General features: G+C 41.3%; 2 protein-coding genes across 4 annotated transcripts in view; both read right to left on the reverse strand.

Annotated features, from left to right (window-relative positions):
• Nucleotides 1-1,819: 1,819 nt before the first annotated feature.
• On the reverse strand, nucleotides 1,820-6,331 carry aurkaip1 (aurora kinase A interacting protein 1). Its single transcript, XM_062540325.1, has 4 exons — nucleotides 6,189-6,331; nucleotides 4,608-4,709; nucleotides 3,728-4,191; nucleotides 1,820-2,080 (listed from the first exon to the last, which is right to left on the reverse strand). The coding sequence occupies exons 2-4, from the start codon at nucleotides 4,657-4,659 to the stop codon at nucleotides 1,979-1,981; spliced, it is 618 nt and encodes a 205-aa protein (XP_062396309.1). The 5' UTR covers nucleotides 4,660-4,709; nucleotides 6,189-6,331; the 3' UTR covers nucleotides 1,820-1,978.
• An 8,552-nt stretch (nucleotides 6,332-14,883) lies between these two features.
• The window catches only part of rap1gapa (RAP1 GTPase activating protein a), a 93,488-nt gene continuing 88,895 nt past the window's right edge, over nucleotides 14,884-19,476 (reverse strand). For all 3 annotated transcript variants that reach the window (XM_062540327.1, XM_062540326.1, XM_062540328.1), the window contains 4 exons: nucleotides 19,120-19,231; nucleotides 18,791-18,897; nucleotides 18,281-18,328; nucleotides 14,884-17,412 (listed from right to left, as the gene is read on the reverse strand). In XM_062540327.1, the coding sequence (XP_062396311.1) occupies nucleotides 18,320-18,328; nucleotides 18,791-18,897; nucleotides 19,120-19,231 (228 nt within the window). In that variant the 3' untranslated portion in view covers nucleotides 14,884-17,412; nucleotides 18,281-18,319. The remainder of the gene's footprint in view (nucleotides 17,413-18,280; nucleotides 18,329-18,790; nucleotides 18,898-19,119; nucleotides 19,232-19,476) is intronic.

Genomic DNA, 19,476 nt, shown 5'->3' on the forward strand with positions numbered 1-19,476 from the left:
CTTTGGGAATATTTATCCACTGAGGGGCGCGAGACTCGTCAGACTTGAGTGTCACATTTAGGCAACATCTGGAATGGACAAGTCAAGCATAGCTATAAATACAGGAATAGTATTTTGGTAGCCTACATATAAGTAGGCCTATTATAATGAAAGTAGCCTGCCTACTTTAACAGATGGCAAAGATATAGAGGTAGCCTATTAGGCTACAGAATATCATGTTGCCTAATATTAACTGGGCTATAGCCTATAAACAATTCTAAAACAATTAGGCTGAAAGGACTGAGAGATTTGAAGACAAAGTTCTGTTGACATGACTGAGTTTAACAAGAGCAGTGATTCACTCTGCTGCTAATATTACGGTAAATTGATGCAATATCATAATTATTATTATTTTATTTTTTTTATTCTATAAACTCACACCCACATATCTGCACACATGTCGCCCACTCTCAATCTGAAGGATCGCACCACGAAAAGGAGTTACACATGGTGCCAAAACACCCGTTGAATACAGCACCATCAATGCGCATCATCGGCGAGCTAGCGGTTGGCCTAGATCCCCCACTTCGTAGGGTTACCTGATGCCATCCAGGGATGATGATGCAGAAGGCCTGGTCTACACGTGACAACCCTATTTTGTAGTCACACTCCCTTATTCTAAGATTAAAAACAACGGACTGAAAACCAGTTACAGAAGCATTCCTGAAAGGACTATGCAATCATCAGTGACCTATTAAGTCATGAATCCCGGACGGCTCGCCAGTGAAGAAGAGAGAAAAGGCCATGGACAGAAGAGGCTGCCTTCTGCATGCAGCGGAGTCTTGTTTGCCCGAATGTTTTGAAGATAGTTTAGGCATAGGCTAAGGTTATAGCTTAACTGTGTCGTATTCCTATAAAAAATCTAGCTGCAGACTGGCTACATTTGAAAACATGTTTCCCAAAATGAGATACAGCACAAGTAGGCTTGTGAACTTCAGCAAGCATATCCAAAATACTGCAGGGTAAGACCCAATTGGAATTAACCATGTACATTTCACAGTTGTTGTTGTCCATATTACGGTCTACAATAAGCTAAATACAGCACAACAGCATTTTGTTTAGGCCTACCAAACTTTGATGTACAAATTCTCTCATGGAACCTCAGACGTGGCCTATGCCCTAGATAGAAAATTCCAGCTGTAAAGTATTTGATGTGCATTGCCTCTTAAACTTCAAAGGGCTTGTAACTCTGAACTTGACCTAGCCTACAGCTTTCTTTCACTTAGGAGGTTCACACCAAGCCATCATGTTCAGCTTCTTTCCAGCAAAGCCATAGGTTATCACAGGGATGTTTTTTCACCGCTTGTTTGACAGCACAAACAGATAGGCATCTCTGTAGACTCTCTACTCTTCTATATCTCTCTTCACATCTTTGCTTCATGAATGTGGAAAGGACTCAATTGTGTCATGTATGTTGAAAAGGCCACATGAGAAAATGGCATTTCTTGCATTTGGAGTAGCACAGAATATGATTGGAAGCAGGCTTACCAACTACCAAAGATTACACAAAAGAAAGAAGCCAATAGTCTTGAATGGCTTGTGTATTATTGAAATATCAAGACAGCAAATCCACAAAAACTGTATGTTTATTACCGACACATCCAGAGAAACCCTCCTTCAGTGGCATATTCTTGCACCTCTTGCCATTCACTTTGCTGACCTCTACTGGATGAAATAATGAAAAGGAGAAAAAAGACACTGCTTTCATGAGGCTTACAACACATTGTTTTAACCACCATACAATCAAACACACAAAAAAACAACAACAAACATAGTTGGTTCACATAGTCTTTATTAAGTTGTTACAATGCGCGTTCCAACACAACAGTGATCAGTCCATTCCACATCAGTCTTAGCTGGAAGCCAGGAGTCCCAAGATGAGTCTGATAACAGGTCAAGTGTTTGCAGGCTGACAAGTACAGTGAGGTCCTTTCCAACACTAATATTGCCTGCTGAAAATTTGGGGCATAGTCCATCCTTCTGGTGCCTTTTTCAATCCAGCTTTCTTCCAGATTCTTGTAAGATCTTTCTCAAAGCGGGACTGTGAAGAGCAATGATCAAAGGCAAAGGCATCAACACATCATCAATAAACTATAATTACTTGAAAAAGTCATGAAGGGGAATAGAAAGAAGAGCAGCAGAGCTGATTTGATATGGAAACAGTTTTAGTTTTCACAGCTTTTTCTACAGTTGGGCTTAATCTAACTAACTGCTGTGTTATAAGCCTAATACCCCACCGGTTTTACATTCACTAGAGGTTAGAGGAAATGGAACAGAACAAAGTGGAATGCATTATCTCTTTACAGACTAAATGGTTCCTGCACTGAATGGCAGATGAGAAACTTGTAGTGAAACACTTCGAGCACACTTTCTATTTTTTTGGAAACATGGCCAAAAAATGACATCGATACCTATAGCATTGCTGTCTAGAAGCTTCAAGACAATAAACACTAGAGGTTGTGGTTTTGTTAAATGATGCCATTTCATGGATAGATCTTAGCCACCTGCCACTCGTCAAATGCGAGTAAAATCTGCACTGAGGAGTAAAATAAATATGACCATTTTCCACTGGTGGGTTGCAGACATAAGTTTACTTCAAAACATTTACAGATTTTGTCTACAGGTAGGCTATATCACATATAGCCTGGTCGTACCAAACCCTCATACTAATATTGTGAAGGGAAATGAAAATTGAGCGGAAGCTTACGGCCATGTCAGGCTATATCACATATCACATAGGTTGTGAGGGCCATGTCAGGCTATATCACATAGGTTGATAGACTACGTTTTTCAACAACTAAAGCACTCATCTAGGTTGGGTAAACCCTGCCTGATTTGACAGCAGTTTGGATTTCACCCTGCAGCTCAGGCTGAAACTGCACATCTATCTCTCCTGCTTCCTGTCCACGTTTGCTGGGTCCAATCACAAACTTGCTAATCCAAAACGTGCACCCGGATCATAGGTCTGATTGGTAGAAAGACTATCCAAAAGCATTCCATCGACCATTGCTCTGTTTACTCTTTTATTGTGTTTTATATGTGTTTGTGTGTTTTTATGTCTTATAATGATTATTTATTGTATGTGTGCACCCAGTGGAGTAGCACTCTAATCTCGTTGTATTGCAAAGTACAATGACAATAAAGGCATTCAATTCAATTCAATCACGGTTCTTGTGCAGTAGAAATAAAGCGCAGACTCTTCTCTTCAGGTGAGACATGTCAATGAACAAGAAACTGGTTTGCCTACTTCAAGTAAGGAGAATTCTTCATGTTTATCCTGTTAGTTACACATGCTTTGGACTTTAGGATTTGTATCATCTAAGACCAGGGATGTTGCAGCATGTGATCACACAAAATCAGAGAAACAAGGGACTAAGCTACCTAAAGTAGCCAATGCATCTCAAAATGCACACAGAAGGAAAGTATGAAGGTCAGGGCAGCAACACAGATTTAGATTAGGTCTATCTTTTTAATATTTTGGCCAGCAATTTTTTTTCTGTTGACCTGCCATGGCAGACAAGCCAAAGTTACTTTTATACTCTGATCTTAGTCCAATCAAGTCGGTACTAAATCAAGCAACACGCCAGCATTTCAGCAGATTTGACTGGAGCTTGCTTCTCGCAGAGTGGATCCAGAAAAGCAGTCAAAGTAAAGTTCAAGCCATAAGAACACACTGCACTCAGCCTACCTGTTTCCTTTTGATCCTGCCCTCTTTCACTCTCCTCCTCAGGAACTTGGTGCGCTTCAGCAGCTTCTTGTACTTGTGCCTGTTCATCTTCCGTCGCCGGATCTCCAGCACGTTCTTGCAGCTGAGGGGAGTGTTGCCCTCCTCTCCCTCCAGCACAGGGTAAGAGGCAGGGGGCAGAACCACAGCCTCCACCACCACATCCCCTTCCTCCAAGGGCTGGGCTGCATCCGGCGTGGGGAGAGAGTAGCGCAGGGAGAGCCAGCTCTCTAGTGGCGACACGGCGAGCTTACGGGGGACTAGGACCTCCTCCAGCTCTGGCTCTAAGGGCATCCAGAGCTTAGGAGGGACTTTATTGTCTGCTGCCGAATTGAAGCGCCGGTGTGTGATGGAAAAAGACTGGCATCGTGCAGGCCAAGAGCGCCCCAGAGTACAGCTAAGGGATTGTGATTGATGATGAAGGGTACCTAATGGAGAGGGTGAGAGGGTGAGAGAGAGAGAGAGAAAGAGAGAGAGATATGTTTCAATATACCACAACCTGAGGGACAGTGAGTGACTTAACAAGACACACGGACACAGACACAGGCGCGCACGCATGCACGCACACACACAGAAACCCATATACACCCCCCCCCCCCCCCCCCCATCACACCACGCACACACATATATGTATTTTATTTATTTTAGGAATTGTAATGGTATTGTACTATTTTCTGTTTTGTCTGCCTGCTTTGGCAATATGAGTACCCCTTGTCATGCCAATAAAGCACTTTGAATCTGAGAGACTTTGACTAAATCAACCAACCTGGTAGGTTATTCTTGTGTCTAAAACGTGGGGTTACAAAACATTATATAAATGATAAAAGAAAGAACAAATACATACCACTAAGTCTGGATACCAGACTTAAACGTGCAGCCACTTTGGATAGAAACATGATGAAATTTAACACGACGTCATGGATCAAATCGGTGAGGTTACTCTGCCCTGGGGAAAAAAAGACAGCTTTATGAAATGAAAATCTAATCTGTAATTAAGCAAACTATGTGTAAACAATGTCGTGGAAAATTGTTCCACTATGCGAATCCAATTATCACTAATTAATACTAATTACCACTTAACTATATACTAAATACTAAATAGCACTCTGGAACAAAGCGTCCGTAGGAGACAATGCAGACAGGAGACTTCTGGTAGACTGTTGATCTTTATTCCCAATATTGCAATGATAGTACAGCGAAAACAAAGTTTCAGGCTGACAGTCAAGACAATAGAGGGAGAGTGAGGTGTCGTCCGCTGGGGTGCCCGATGAACGTCCTACCTAAGATGGCGGGGTCTAATCTTATATACCTAAAGCACATTTCTTGGTATCCCCGCTCGCATCACCCCATATTCTTTTAGCCAATCAGCTTAAAGTTTATGTCATTTTCCTTGGACCTTGTGTTCTTGTGTTTTCTTTGCTTTGATATGTCAGGGGATGATATAGATTCTCTCTCGGCAACTTTCTTCTTGACATCTCTATTATGGATGGTTGTTGCAAAGTGGTCCGAATTAGTTGTGTAGCGAGTTTTCTGGTGCCTAGGACAGTGTGCCTCACATTGTCCTATCTCGGACCCTGCCAGCGGATGACATCCCCTCTCCCTTGATCATGAGGATTCACCTGGTCCTTTCTCGGACCCGGCCAGCGGATGACCTCCCCTCTCCCTTGAACATGAGGATTCAGCCCTAATATGGTGTTTCCGTCCCATATAATTATTTGGTTTGCTTAGATGGTCAGTTAAGATATTCTAGATGAAAGTGCATTCAGCAAAACCAGATGCTAATGCTGGTGCTGATGTTTGCAGAAAAATGCCAGACACAGGAACACATAAGAACATACAGTACTGTATGCAGTAGGCCCCATGTTACAGCTTATGAACCACACTAAGATCAAAGGCAGTGGGCCCAATTTTAAAGCTTATGAACCATGAATGCATCCTGTGAATTCTGACTAAAATATCACATATAATCTGAAAACCACCACAACAACTCAAAGAAGAAGAAAAAGACATGAAGAACATCCTCAGAGGGAAAAGAGCTGAGGTAACTGTAGTGTAGGACCAAGTCTACAACACCGACCGAGACAGGCCGGTGTCCACGGTGTCTTGTCTATTCCAGATCCAATACAATATGTTTTTCTTGGTTATCGCACATAAATACGTAGTACTCATCATTGAAGATTTCAGGAGTCATGGGCCATTTGGGAAGTCGTAACATTAATATAGAAATACAGACAGCATTACTAGCAATTGATTAATATCGGTCTAGAGGAATGTTAGCTAACGTTAGGTTAGCTTACAGCTGGTTACTTATGATAAAACAATATCTTTTCTAATCGTGATTATCAATACAACCACTACATAATGACAGATAAACAAGCTAATACACATAATTCCTTTGAATTGAAAAACGTCTCTGTATTCTTACCTTTCTAACCAGAGCTACTCTGTAGCTATTACAAGGATAGCTAATGGGCTTCAATGTGACACGGCTCAAGACACCAACTTCCTGTCCGTACAGTAAAGCGTTCCCGCGACCAGCTTGCTGTTGATTTGTTCCCCTATGGTTGTTCCCCATGGATGGGAGCTAGGCTTTTTTTGTTTTGTTTTGTTTTTTTTAATTTGCACACACACATGTAGGCTGGTGTATTGAAGGCATGTCACATTATTATTATAAGTAAAAAATTATGATTATAGACTATAACAGGGGTGTTCATTCCTATGCCCATATATTTTTGTAGGCTACAACAGCGTTTCTTTTTTACAGTAAAGGAGGAATCACGTCCATTCTGAAGCAGACCATTTTCAAATGAGGTGCCCAAAGACTGTTCAGACTACAAAATTGTTGTATTAGCCTGGGAGATAGGGTGACCACCTGTCCCGCTTTACGTTGTGCAATTTTACCCTTTGTCCCGCCTCACGCAAATTGAGCATCTCTCCCGCTTTTTCGTTCGACCCTGGCCAATTGAAAATAAATACACAGATACGCCCACAGGCGTAGTGTTAACTTATGTCCAATAGTTCAAAGGAGAGCAATAAAATCGGTAGTCGATAGGCTGAGTCGTACGTCAATCAAACTGTTGCCTGGTGCACGAACGCCTCCGCAACGTTGTCAAAGATCTCAAATTGGAGAGCGCGCTCCTCGGTCAGGTTAAGCAGCCATGGCCAGTGTGGCCACGAGAAAGAGAAGATGCACTTTCAGCGAATGGACCGCAACATATACTCTTGGCAAAGACCTATAGACGGCGAAGCAGAGAGGGCATTTTGCATTTGCGTTTTTCTCTGGGGCATGGTGAAGAATACGATGTGAAGCGACATGGTGCAAGTGAGTCCTACAAAACTAAAAAAAACACTCCGAGAGCGCAGACCTAGGCCAAGCGAAAACACAACCGCCTCCTGGATAACTCCCATTTAATCGTTTGTTCCGTGGGTCATTTCAGACCTTTCCTGAAAATCCCATCCTTAACTTTTTGAGTTATCTTGCGAACCAACAGACAGACAAACAAACAGACAAACAAGCCCCGATGAAAATAACCTCCTTGGCAGATAATAAAAAACACACCAAAGAAACATGCAAATCATAAAAGATTCTGGTTTACCTATTTGCACTGAAATAGTTCAACTTTCTATGCAAGCCTCAACTATAGACTATAGGCCTTATAGTTGGTTGAACTTAGGCTAGGTGGGTCTAATATTTTTTTTGTGTGTTTTAAGAATTTGATTCACTGAGTGCATTCTTTCAGCTGCATAATGCCTGGTCCCTTGGACAGCTGACAATTTTGATAGTCCCAATAAAGATGAGATGTTGCGAAATTAATGTTTTGTCTTTTAGCCTAGGTAGTGTCTTAATCTTATGTCGGTAGATTAAAAAAAATGTTGCTTAGTAAATTAGATCTGGCAATATATCTTAAGTTTAAAGTTATTACGTCTGTCCCACATTGTCCCTCTTTACCATGCTACTTGTCCCACATTTTGTCTGACTGGAGGTGGTCACCCTACTGGGAGAACCAAGACTAACCTAGGCTATTTAGCAAATTGAGAAGCGGTCTGGTGTTAACCAGGCTCCGGTTGTTTGGAGCACACATCCTATAATAATTTCATCCTATGCTTGCTTTATTTTAATTGTTTGCCATATAAAAGCACTTAACACAGTCCAACATCTAACAGGGGGGAACAGTAAATGTAAGGCAGCTACATGTATTTTCTAGATATCCTGACCTTACCATGTTTTACAATCATGACTTTTGTGCTTTGTTAATCCAAGACACAGGGCAATGATCCATAAATCATGGCATTATCCAAACAAGCGACAAACAATGATCAAAGCATACAAAGCACAAAGGCTGGATGTACTGGGACTATCATGACACTTGAATAGGGAGGCAGTTCAACATCACTTTTCAGCTGAGTAAATGGTGGGATCATCATTTCATTGACTGGAAATAAGTAAATGAGTAATTCATTCATTGTTAAATAAGCGCTAAGGGCATACATGACATTGCACATGTTTATCAGAATCAGAATTTTGGCAGTTGTGACATTATGGTATGTAAGACAACCAGGCATTTCTTTTTTCATATCAGCCTAACACATCAGACATCACTAGGGGTGTAAAAGGTACACATATTCATACCGAACTGTTTAGGTACAGGATGTTAGGTTCAATACAAATATGTAATGTACAGCATGCAGGCATGAAATCAGCAGCTATTTGCTTTTGGGCCACAAATCAAATTTTAGTTCCCACACCAACATATTAAGGAGTGGATCATATTTCAGTTTAGTCCATTAACGTCAAAACATTTGATGACCTTTTCAAAATACTGTTGCCATTGTGCATCAAACATATTGTCAGTGAATTTGAAGTTAGCAATACCTGCAGGCTTACTGAACCGAAAAATTGTGACTTCAAAACTCAGGTACACACCAAACCGTGATTTTTGTGTACCATCCCACCCCTAATCACTACTTCTGATATTTTGCAGAGAGCGAAACAGTTCACGTATATTTCAATTTAAAATATTACATTTTGAACATTTGCTCTCTGTGAGCTGATGGAAAGTGGAGTGATATACAGCCTGTTGTTGACCTAGTTTTAAGGATTTATGAACTGCATTTTTCAATATGCATTGAAGGCAACATCATCTCTTTACTTTGAATGACGGATTCAGTAACACACAATAACAAAGGAAGTTTTATATTAGCGCAATACAATTAGGATTAGGCATTAAGTGTTATGTACATTTTGCTTATCAACATATAGCCACAGCTATCTTACTGACAAAAAAAATATCCAGTTACATTACATCACAAACAACCATGAACTTGTATTCACATTCAGTGCCCTCCATAATTATTGGCACCCCTGGTTAAGATGTGTTAAAAGCCTTAAAATAAATTCAGTTTTTATTGCAGAAGCATACCCTCACACTGAAAATTGTAGAGAAATGTAACCTTCAACTCAAGTGAATTTTAAGGTGGGAAAAATCACTTTTATTGGCACCCCTAACAATTCCTAGGAAATAAATGTAATTAAAGTATTTCTACAGTCGTTAACAAAGTCGATCAGAGTATGTAGGAACATTTAATTAGTCATTCTTAACATCCTGTTTCCCTGGGCTATAAATATGACGTGACACAGAGGCCATTTCTCTTCAACATGGGAAAGACAAAGGAACACACTGTTCAAGTAAGGCAGATGTGTCGACCTTCACAAGTAAGGCAATGGCTACAAGAAAATAGCCACTCGCACACCTGCCCATATCTATGGTCAGAGGAATCGTTAAGAAGTTTAAAACAAGCCTGGAAGAGGACGCAAGTTTATTTTGCCACCACTCACAGTGAGGATAAGAGAAATAAAAAAAAATCTCCAAAACTCACTGTTACAGAATTACATCAAATGGTTGCATCTTGGGGTCACAAAGTCTCCAAAACAAGGCACAATCAGGCGCTATCTACATGCCAACAAGTTGTTTGGGAGGCATGCACGGAAAAAAACCTTTCTCACTCAAAATCATAAGCACAAACATCTGAATCGGTACTGGGCCTTCAACTGGGACCGTGTGCTTTGGTCAGATGAGACAAAGTGAGAGCTTTTTGGCAACAAACACTCTAAGTGGGTCTGGCGTAACAAAAAGATGAGTATGCAGAACAGCACCTCATGCCTGTGCAGTATGCGGGAGGATCGGTGATGCTGTGGGCCTGTTTCTCTTCCAAAGGGCCTGGGAACCTTGTTAGGGTGCATGGCATCATGAATGCTTTGAAATACCAGGACATTTTAAAGAGTCACTTCACCCCATAACTCCACCCACTTCACATTTCTGAAAAAGGCTTTCAAAATGGGCGAGACGCTCTGAAATTTGGAGAGGGAGTGCAGCACTGCTGCAACCAATCAACCATGGTGATTTCGTGTCAATCTGGGAATGAGTGCTGCAGACATGGCTCATCACAGGTAGGCTAATCAGGGCAGCAGGTGTTGGGGCGTTTCATTCCTAATTTGTAACGACCCGGTGACGTAGTGTTGGACGAGAAGTACAGGACTTCGTCAGCATTCCAATAGCATTTTGGACCAACATGCCATGGCATGTTTCAACGTGTAGAATGCGCGGAGAGCAATATCTCCAATACAAAATCAGACGAAATGTTACTTTTGTCGAGAAACACGATTTTTGTCAATATTAAGCCTAGTAATAGTACAGTTCATCACTTGAGTATTTTCAATCAATCAACAGCTCAAAAAAAACATATTTTAGGGTGCAGTGACTCTTTAAATCAACATCTGGTGGCCTCTGCCCGAAAGCTGAAGATGGGTCTTCACTGGGTCTTTCAGCAAGATAATGACCCTAAACATATGGCCAAGTCTACACAGAAATGGTTCACCAGACACCGTATCAAGCTCCTACCATGGCCATCTAAGTTCCCAGACCTCAACCCCATTGAAAACCTGTGGGGTGAGCTGAAGAGGAGAGTGCAGAGGAGAGGACCCAGGTCGCTGGATGATTTGGAGATTTGTGCAAAGAGGAATGGTCAAAGATCCCTCTTTCTGTTTTCTCTAATCTTGTGAAACATTATAAGAGAAGAATAGGTGCTGTTTTATTAGCAAAAGGGGGTTGTACAATGCATTAACATCAGGGGTGCCAATAATTGTGGCACACATGATTTGATGTAAAAAAAATATTTCTTAATGTGGGATTTTTTTCCTTCTAAATAATGCACTTGTATTAAAGGTTGGATTTTACGCTTTTTTTCATTGTGGTCCTATATTATTTGAAAAAAAAAAACTGAATTTATTAGAAGCTAAAGAACACATCTTAACCAGGGGTGCCAATAATTATGGAGGGCGCTGTATGATTTGAAAGACATGATTGATAATAATCACATATATGTATTTTGAAGAAAAGTTGACCCTAAAAATTGACTCTATGCAATGTATTAAAATTCACAACAGACAATAAATAATCAGCATATTCACTGCGAGAGCATCAATCCCAAGGACTGTACGGGTGGAAGAATGTGTGTTTCAGAAGAACAGACCCCCATCCACACACAAAAATAAATAAATATGTCAATAAAATATAGATCGAGGCAAAGAAAAGTGCTATGCCGAATGAACTCGCTACTGAAGGAAAAGGACCAAAACCAGAGAAACAGAAGCACAGTGGACATGAGGTCCCTCCCCTCCACTCCACTCTCCCGTTGGGTGACAGGGGGACGGGGGACTGCCGCTCAGCCAGCAGGGACGACTGAGGGACGGGGTCACATGGTTGGGGTCACGCACGTCTTCCCAGGCATCTCATGTCGTCAGCTGGCTGGCATCCTCCTCATTATCATTGTCGTCATTGGTTATGTTGGGTGATACGGGAGACAGGGGACTGTCTGCCACACAAGACAAATACAACCAGATGATCTGCATGTTTGCTTCCTGACAAGTCCAGTAATGTCCTTTCCAACGCTAACATTGTTTGGTGAAAATTGTGGGCATAGTCCATCCTTCTGGTGCCTTTTTCAATCCAGCTTTCTTCCAGATTCTGGTAAGATCTTTCTCAAAGCAGGACTGTGAAGAGCGAAGAGCAATCGATCAAAGGCAAAGGCATCAATATTTCATCAATAATGATAACTAATTATATGCAAAAGTCATGAAGGGGAATAGAAGAAGACCAGCAGAGCTGATTTGATAAGAATTTTATGATTTTTAGTTTTTACAATATTTTCTGCCGTTGGGCTTAATCTAACTAACTGCTGTGTTATAAGCCTAATACCCCACCGGTTTAACATTCACTAGACGTTAGAGGAAATGGAACAGAACAAAGTGGAATGCATTATCTCCTTACAGACTAAATGGTTCCTGCACTGAATGAGAGACTTGTAGTGACACACACCTTAGAGCAGAATTTCAATTTCTTTGGAAAGATGGTCAAAACATGACATCGATTTCTTTAAAGATCTTAATAGGGCTTTAAAACTGGCAGCTGCCACTCGACAAATGCAAATAAAGTTTCTCTATAGAGTTACAAAAGTACATCATCAAAAGTACTCAATGCATGGCCCCAGTCGTGGCGCAACTGGCTGGGGCACCTGCACCGCACGCCGGCGACCCGGGTTTGATTCCCGCCCCGTGGTCCTTTCCGGATCCCACCCCTGCTCTCTCTCCCATTCACTTCCTGTCTTTCTCCACTGTCACTGTCAATAAAGGCATAAAATGGCCAAAATATACTTTAAAAAAAAAGTACTCAATGCATTTCAATATGCACTCAGAAGAAAGAAGAGAAAGATCAAGGAGAAGGCAGCAACATAAATTTAGATTAGGTCTACATCTTTTTAGGTATATTTTTTGGGCTTTTTGCCTTTATTTGTATAGGACAATGGAGAGAGACAGGAAGTAAGCAGGAGAGAGAGATGGGGTGGGATTGGGAAATGACCGCAGATCGGACTCGAACCTGGGTCCCCATGGGCACGCCACTCGGACCCGTATTTGGCACGAGCGCTGTAGCCTGTTGCGCCACAGCACCCCCCAGGTCTACATCTTTCTAATATTTTGGATGGCCTTTTTTCTGTTTACCTGCCATCAGCAGACAAGCTAAAAAGTTATACTACCGGTCAAAAGTTTAGTTCACTTAGAAAAGTCCATTTCACTCTATAGACCAGCGGAGATCAGTACACTGTTTTATTTATGAGGGCAGCAGCTTCCAGATTACATTATGTGCTAACATAATTGCAAAAGGGGTCTCAACTGTTGCAAATGCAATATCAACATTATATTGACCGCAACAATTTGTCCAATGTTCCAAAGGCACGTTCTGTTTCCTAATCTGATATCATTTTAAAAGACTAACTGAGAAAACATTGGAGAACTCTTTTGCAATTATGTAAACACATTATGTAATCTGAAAACAGCTGCTCTGATTTAAAAAAAAGAAAAAGAAAACAATGCAACTGATCTCAGACAGCATTATGTCTATAATGCAGTGGAATGGAAGTGAGTCCATTGCATTGTTTTATTTATTTATTTATTTTTATCAGAGCAGCAGGTCTCAGATTACATAATGTGCTTACATAATTGCAAAAGGTTTCTCCAATGTTTTCTCAGTTAGCCTTTTGAAATGATATCAGATTAGTAAACATTATGTGCCTTTGGAGCATTGGATAATTGGTTGCTGATAATGGACAATGCTGATTGCATTAAAGATCAGATCAGCCATTTCTTTCTTTCTACATCAGCCGAGAACCCTTTTGCAATCATGTGCTTCAGCATACGCCAGTATTTAAGCATATTTGACTGAAACTTGCTTTCTTTTAAAATGCAGAATGTACAGACATCAATCCAAAAAATCTGTCAGAGTAGGCCTAAAGTAAAATACGCTGCACTCAGCCTACCTGTCTCCAGAGTTGGTTATTTTTCACTCTCCCCCTCAGAAACGTTGTGCGCTTCAACAGCGTCTACCTGTCCATCTTCTGTCGCCGGATCTCCAGTAGGTTCTTGCAGCTGAGGGGAGCGTTGCCCTCCTCTACCTCCTGCATTAGGTTCTTCTGCCAAACTTAATCTTTTCCTTTTATTGGTAAGTCTCAGGTATGGCTTTTTCTTTGCCACTCTACCTAGAAGGTCAGCATCCCGGAGTCGCCTCTTCACTGTGGACGCCGACACTGACGTTTTCAGAGTACCATTTAATGAAGCTGCCAGTTGAGGACATGTGAGGCATCGATTTTTCAAACTAGCGACTCTAATGAACTTATCCTCTTGCTTAGTTGTGCACCGTGGCCTCCCACTTCTCATTCTGTTTTGGGTAGAGCCCGTTTGTGCTGTTCTCTGAAGGCAGCTGTACACACCGTTGTAGGAAATCTTCAGTTTCTTGGCAATATCTCGCATGGAATTGCCTTCATTTCTCAGAACAATAATAGATTGTCGAGTTTCAGAAGATATTTCTCTTTTTCTGGCCATTTTGGGAGTATTCAAAAAACGTCTGGGGTATTCTTAACTTTCTGGCCACGGCTACTCGGTACATACTACACGAATAGCTAGTGGGCTTAACAGCTTCTGCAGTGACCGGCAGTGACAGCTGATAGCGTCAACTTCCGGTCCGTACAGTATTCATTCCCGCGATCAGCTTGTTATTCATTCAGTGGTTCCCCTACTGTGTATATACTTTTTTGTACACTTGTGCGTGCGTGCGTGCGTGTTTGAAAATATAAAACTGCACAGCAAAGCATGAACTAGTCTGTTGGCCTAAGTGAGACAATATCCTATAGGTGCTTGTAGCGAGCTTATTATTATGTGAGTAGATGTGAAATTTGCCAGACTAGAGCTTCCACCTTTCTGGGTTAAGGCACACAAGGGTCAAACCAAAACACAAAGGCACACTGACTCATGATTTTCACACATGTATATAGGCATACGGTGTATTGAAACAGTGTAGTGTATGTCACACACATTATGATATAACAGTGTTCACTCTATGCCCATATTTTTTCTTTGCTGTGTTCATGAGGTGAGACAACACCCGACCGGCATATGCTTAGGCCTACATGATGTCAACTGAGCTTTTTAATTAAGACTATGCTGGGTCATTTATTTGTTAAAAAATACCCCTACTGCCCATCTATGAAAAATCCCTTCAATAATTTCATCATATGCTTGCTTTTCTTTATTTTAATTGTTTGCAATATATACAAAAAGCACTATGTACAATTCAACATCTTACAGGAAAAAAACACAAATAACATTAAATGTAGGGCAGCTTCATGTATTTTCTGACCATACCCTGTTTTACAATCATGAATTTTGTGCTTTGCTAATCCAAGACACAGGGCAATGATCCATAAATTACAGACAAGTTGATCACCATGAAAGGGCACAGACAAATTAAAATTAAATCAAATTTGATAACTAAAGCTTACAGTTATTAAATGACAGTTCAGTAAATAATAATAATAACAACGACAGTGATACTCTGTTTTAAAAGCTATTTTTCTTCACCATCTCCCTTTTTATGAATGACATTACAATAAACAAGGACTTCAGAGTCACAGAGGTTAGAGGTTAACCTCTGGTTTACGTCACCCATGCCTGCATGCACGACCCTTTTGTGTTGACATGTAAAGCAACTGGGTATACCGAGACATTATGCTCAAAATTTAATTTCATGGCATTATCCAAACAAGAGACAAACGATAATCAAAGCATACAAAGCACAAAGGCAGTTCAATATCAAAGCATTAGGGCAATCAATAATGTCCGTCACAAACCAATACATTAATCTGCTACATTCAAAGGTGTTTTTATAATCTGGATTTACTGGGACTATCATGACACTTGAATGGCGAGGCAGTTCAACATCACTTTTCAGCTGAGTAAATGGTGGGATCATCATTTCATTGACTGGAAATAAGTAAATTAGTAATTCATTCATTGTTAAATAAGCGCTAAGGGCATACATCACATTGCACATGTTGCTCAGGATTAGTATTTTGGCAGTTGTGACATTATCACTGGTATGTAAGACAACCAGGCATTTCTTTTTTCATATCAGCCTAACTGGAGGAGGGCCGTTTAAGGTTTGGTTGCCATGGTGAAGGCTTACAAGCACATGGTGACACACTAGAAGCGTCTCATTTTGCATGACAACATCTCTATAAGCTTCACAAACCTGTTGGAGACAGGCATACATTATAAAAGTAGCAGGTCTTCGGGAACAAGAAAAAAAACATTTGAAACACAAATCTAGTATAATCCTAGCCTAATCTGTTTAATGAATGGCACATAGGACGGGGAAGCCTTCTCCATGTGAAGGACTGGACTGACACTACGAGATCTGTTCATGTTAAAACACTGGGCTGTGTTGTGTAACCAGAGAGGAATGGTGAAATAGTTTCATGTTCTGTACAAAAGGAGGAAAAGCCAGATATACCTTTGGTTCATTTTCAGCATCCCCAAGAGTCATGGTAGGCCTGTCTAAGGGCCTCATCTGCGTGATAAGCCATGGCAAGACATCACTACGATACTTCTGATATTTTGCAGAGAACGAAACACTTCACGTATACTTCATCTTAAAAGTTGAATAGTGACTCCAGCTCTCTGTGAGCTGACGGAAAGTGGAGTGATATACAGCCTGTTCTTGACCTAGTTTTAAGGATCTATGAACTGTATTTTTTAATATATATTTAAGGCAACATCATCTCTTTACTTTGAATGACGAATAATTCAGTAACACACAAAGACAAAGGAAGTTTTATTTTAGCGCGATACTATTAGGATTTGGCATGTAGTGTAATGTACATTTTGAAAAGCACGACTTGCTGATATTTACACTTCAATTTAGCTTATCAACATATGGCCACTCTTACTGACAAAAAAACATATCCAGTTACGGTCAATCGCAAACAACCATGATCTTGTATTCACATATGATTTGAAAGACACATCATTGATAATCATCGCAGATATGTATTTGAGGAAGAGTTGACTCTAGAAATTGACTCAAGAAAGCAGAATGCTGGCAAAATAACTCTACTTAGTTTAACCTCAATATTTCCTTCATGTCTTTCAGGTAACAAAGTCTGTTTCCCCTCATCTCTACACTCATCTCACATATCCAATGGCACTCTTTCACTATACCCTGTGCAATGTATTACAAATTCACAACAGACAATAAATAATCAGCATATTCACTGTGACAGCATCAATCCCAAAGACTGACCGGATGGAAGGAAGTGCGCTTCAGAAGAACAGACCCCCTCCCCTTCAAAAAATAAAAAATAAAACAAAACAAAAAAAAAAAATAAATAAAAAAATCCCTGGAAAAAATAGATTGAGGCAAAGAAAGGTACGATATGGAATGAACAGGCCACTGAAGGAAAAGGAGCAAAACCAGAGAAACAGAAGCACAGTGCACATGAGGTCTCTCCCCTCCACTCTCCCGTTGGGTGACAGGGGGACGGGGGACTGCCGCTCAGCCAGCAGGACGACTTAGGGACGGGGTCACATGGTGTCAAGGTCGCATGATAACCCCGGGGGGGTTAAGGTTGGGGGCACGAACGTCTTCCCAGGCCTCTCATGCCGTCGGCTGGCTGCCATCCTCCTCATTATCGTTGTCGTCATTGGTTACGGCAAAGACTCGAGCGCGCCTTGTCTCCTTGAGGGGTTGTTTCTTATGGGAATGCTGTGAGGAGGGGGGAGCCATTAAGTCAGCCACATGGCATTTCAATGTGAAATAAAGTGCCGCATAGTTTGACAGTTCAATAACAGTTGTCATTCAAATAAAGTACAGGTCTGAAAGGATTAACTGGACTAAAGACTGGTGGCTGGTGCAAGAAATACAGTCGTGACATTTTTGAAATCCGGTTTGTAAAATAAAAATATTGTAGAAATGGAACATGCCACACCCACAACCAGTGTGAGACTTGCAGTAGAGTTTCTCTGACCAGGATACGTAAGACCAGCTATTGAAATATACAAATGACCCATCGTTATTGGGGCTGCATAAAGCACAGATCAGAAGGTGCAACATCTGCAGAAGCACGTTCTTCAACTGAGCCACACTAACATCACACTTAAAGCAACACTAAAGCACTTTTCCTCGGTCGCACACACACTATTTGTTTATCCAGCAAATAACAGATAACAGACCAGGTAGAATATGTTGCATGATTTTATGAAAGAATGATGTATTGCGACATCGAAGCAAGTCAAATTTGTAGTTTCTGATGTCTCATTTCATCAAAGTACAGATACACTACCCCACCTCGTGAAGTTACATAGTGCGGTTATAGCCGATAGAGGGCCGCAAAGTGAAAGCAGAAGTGCCGTTCACTCTGTTACGAGTTGATGAACCGCTGAAATGATTTTGGAAACATTATTTTAAGGTATACGAAAAACTCTTTAGTGTTGCTTTAACATCACACTAACATCACACCTAACATCACACTTAACATCACACCTAACATCACACTTGTTAAATGACAATTCTTTGAATCTGATGTGCAAGAGGCTACGGAAGACAGAGAGGCTGGGTATGGGAGGGAGCTGACCTGTGGAGGGGCATCCATGAAGCAATCGGGTGGGAGAGGCTAGCAGTTCTTCATAGGACAGAGAGACGCACAGAAAAATACACAGATATATATAAATAAGATCTATATATACGTAAGTAATACAGACGCCACAGACTCAACAGTCACACACACACACACACACACACACACAGTAAGTGATTTATATTATTCTGATGCTTCACTTCTCAATAAATGACGCATGGATGGTGGTGAGGATACATAAACACATAACAGCTGCAGCATGGCTGAACTTCCTGCATACTCTCTAATTATAGGATGAGGCCGGTGTGGTGACCATCAGTTGAAATACACACAAACACAAATGCACATATAAACACAGGTGCTACACTGACAAGGGAAAGAGACACTGACAAATCAGGGGTGGCCATGCACACAGTAGCCTAGTGTGGGTAGAGTGTGGCGTTTACATAAAAGCTCACATCGGTCCTCTCTGTGACTGTAATGTGTACTCATGAGCTGACAACTCACCGATGACGATGGCGATTTGTGGTTATGTGGTCGTTCCAGTTTGATGCGAACATCTGTCTTGGCATCGGGGCCCTTCCCAGCCTCTGGAGGCTGATTCCTATTGGATGCTACATGTACACAGGCAAAGGAAGACACCCTAATCAGCCTCTGTGATGAACCAGTGACTACTAGTATCTGTCATTGTCACCACACAGCCATACGTTGTAATGGGTGTACTGTATGCTGAAATGCGATGTCGGTAAGCCATTTGGCCTTGCTAGCTGGGTTGGGGATATCATTTATATTTGAATAAAAGGTAATCATTCCTGGGCTGGACTGTGCTACTGTACCAGGAGAGTTCCCCCTGCTGGCCGTGCTGGTACTGCTGGCGCTGTCCTCCAGCCACGTGCTGTATGTGAACGAGTCCCTCTTGTGTGGCGTCCCAGCAGATGACAGGCTCTCCTGCAGAACACACACACACACACACACACACACACACACACACACACACAAAAAGACAGTCAAACCAGAGGGACTATAAGACAGAAAGATGGTGGAGTGTACTCATTTGCTCTATCAACATGTAAACATATGCAAACACATGCACATGTGTCAGAGACAGGCAAAAAGCCACCCCCGCAAAAACAGCACACTCTGTCACTCTGTCTCTGTCTGCCTCTCTCTCTCTCTCTCTCTCTCTCTCTCTC

Source organism: Sardina pilchardus, chromosome 7 (genome assembly GCF_963854185.1).
Source record: "Sardina pilchardus chromosome 7, fSarPil1.1, whole genome shotgun sequence".
Lineage (NCBI taxonomy): Eukaryota > Metazoa > Chordata > Actinopteri > Clupeiformes > Clupeidae > Sardina > Sardina pilchardus.

Bases quoted from the DNA above. Each gene is read 5' to 3' on its own strand.
- aurkaip1 (XM_062540325.1), bottom strand. From the start codon at position 4,659: ATGTTTCTATCCAAAGTGGCTGCACGTTTAAGTCTGGTATCCAGACTT. The intron at 4,192-4,607 runs GTATGTATTTGT...CCTCTCCATTAG, and splicing joins TCTGGTATCCAGACTTAGTG to GTACCCTTCATCATCAATCA. The intron at 2,081-3,727 runs GTAGGCTGAGTG...TGCTCTTCACAG, and splicing joins GCAGGATCAAAAGGAAACAG to TCCCGCTTTGAGAAAGATCT.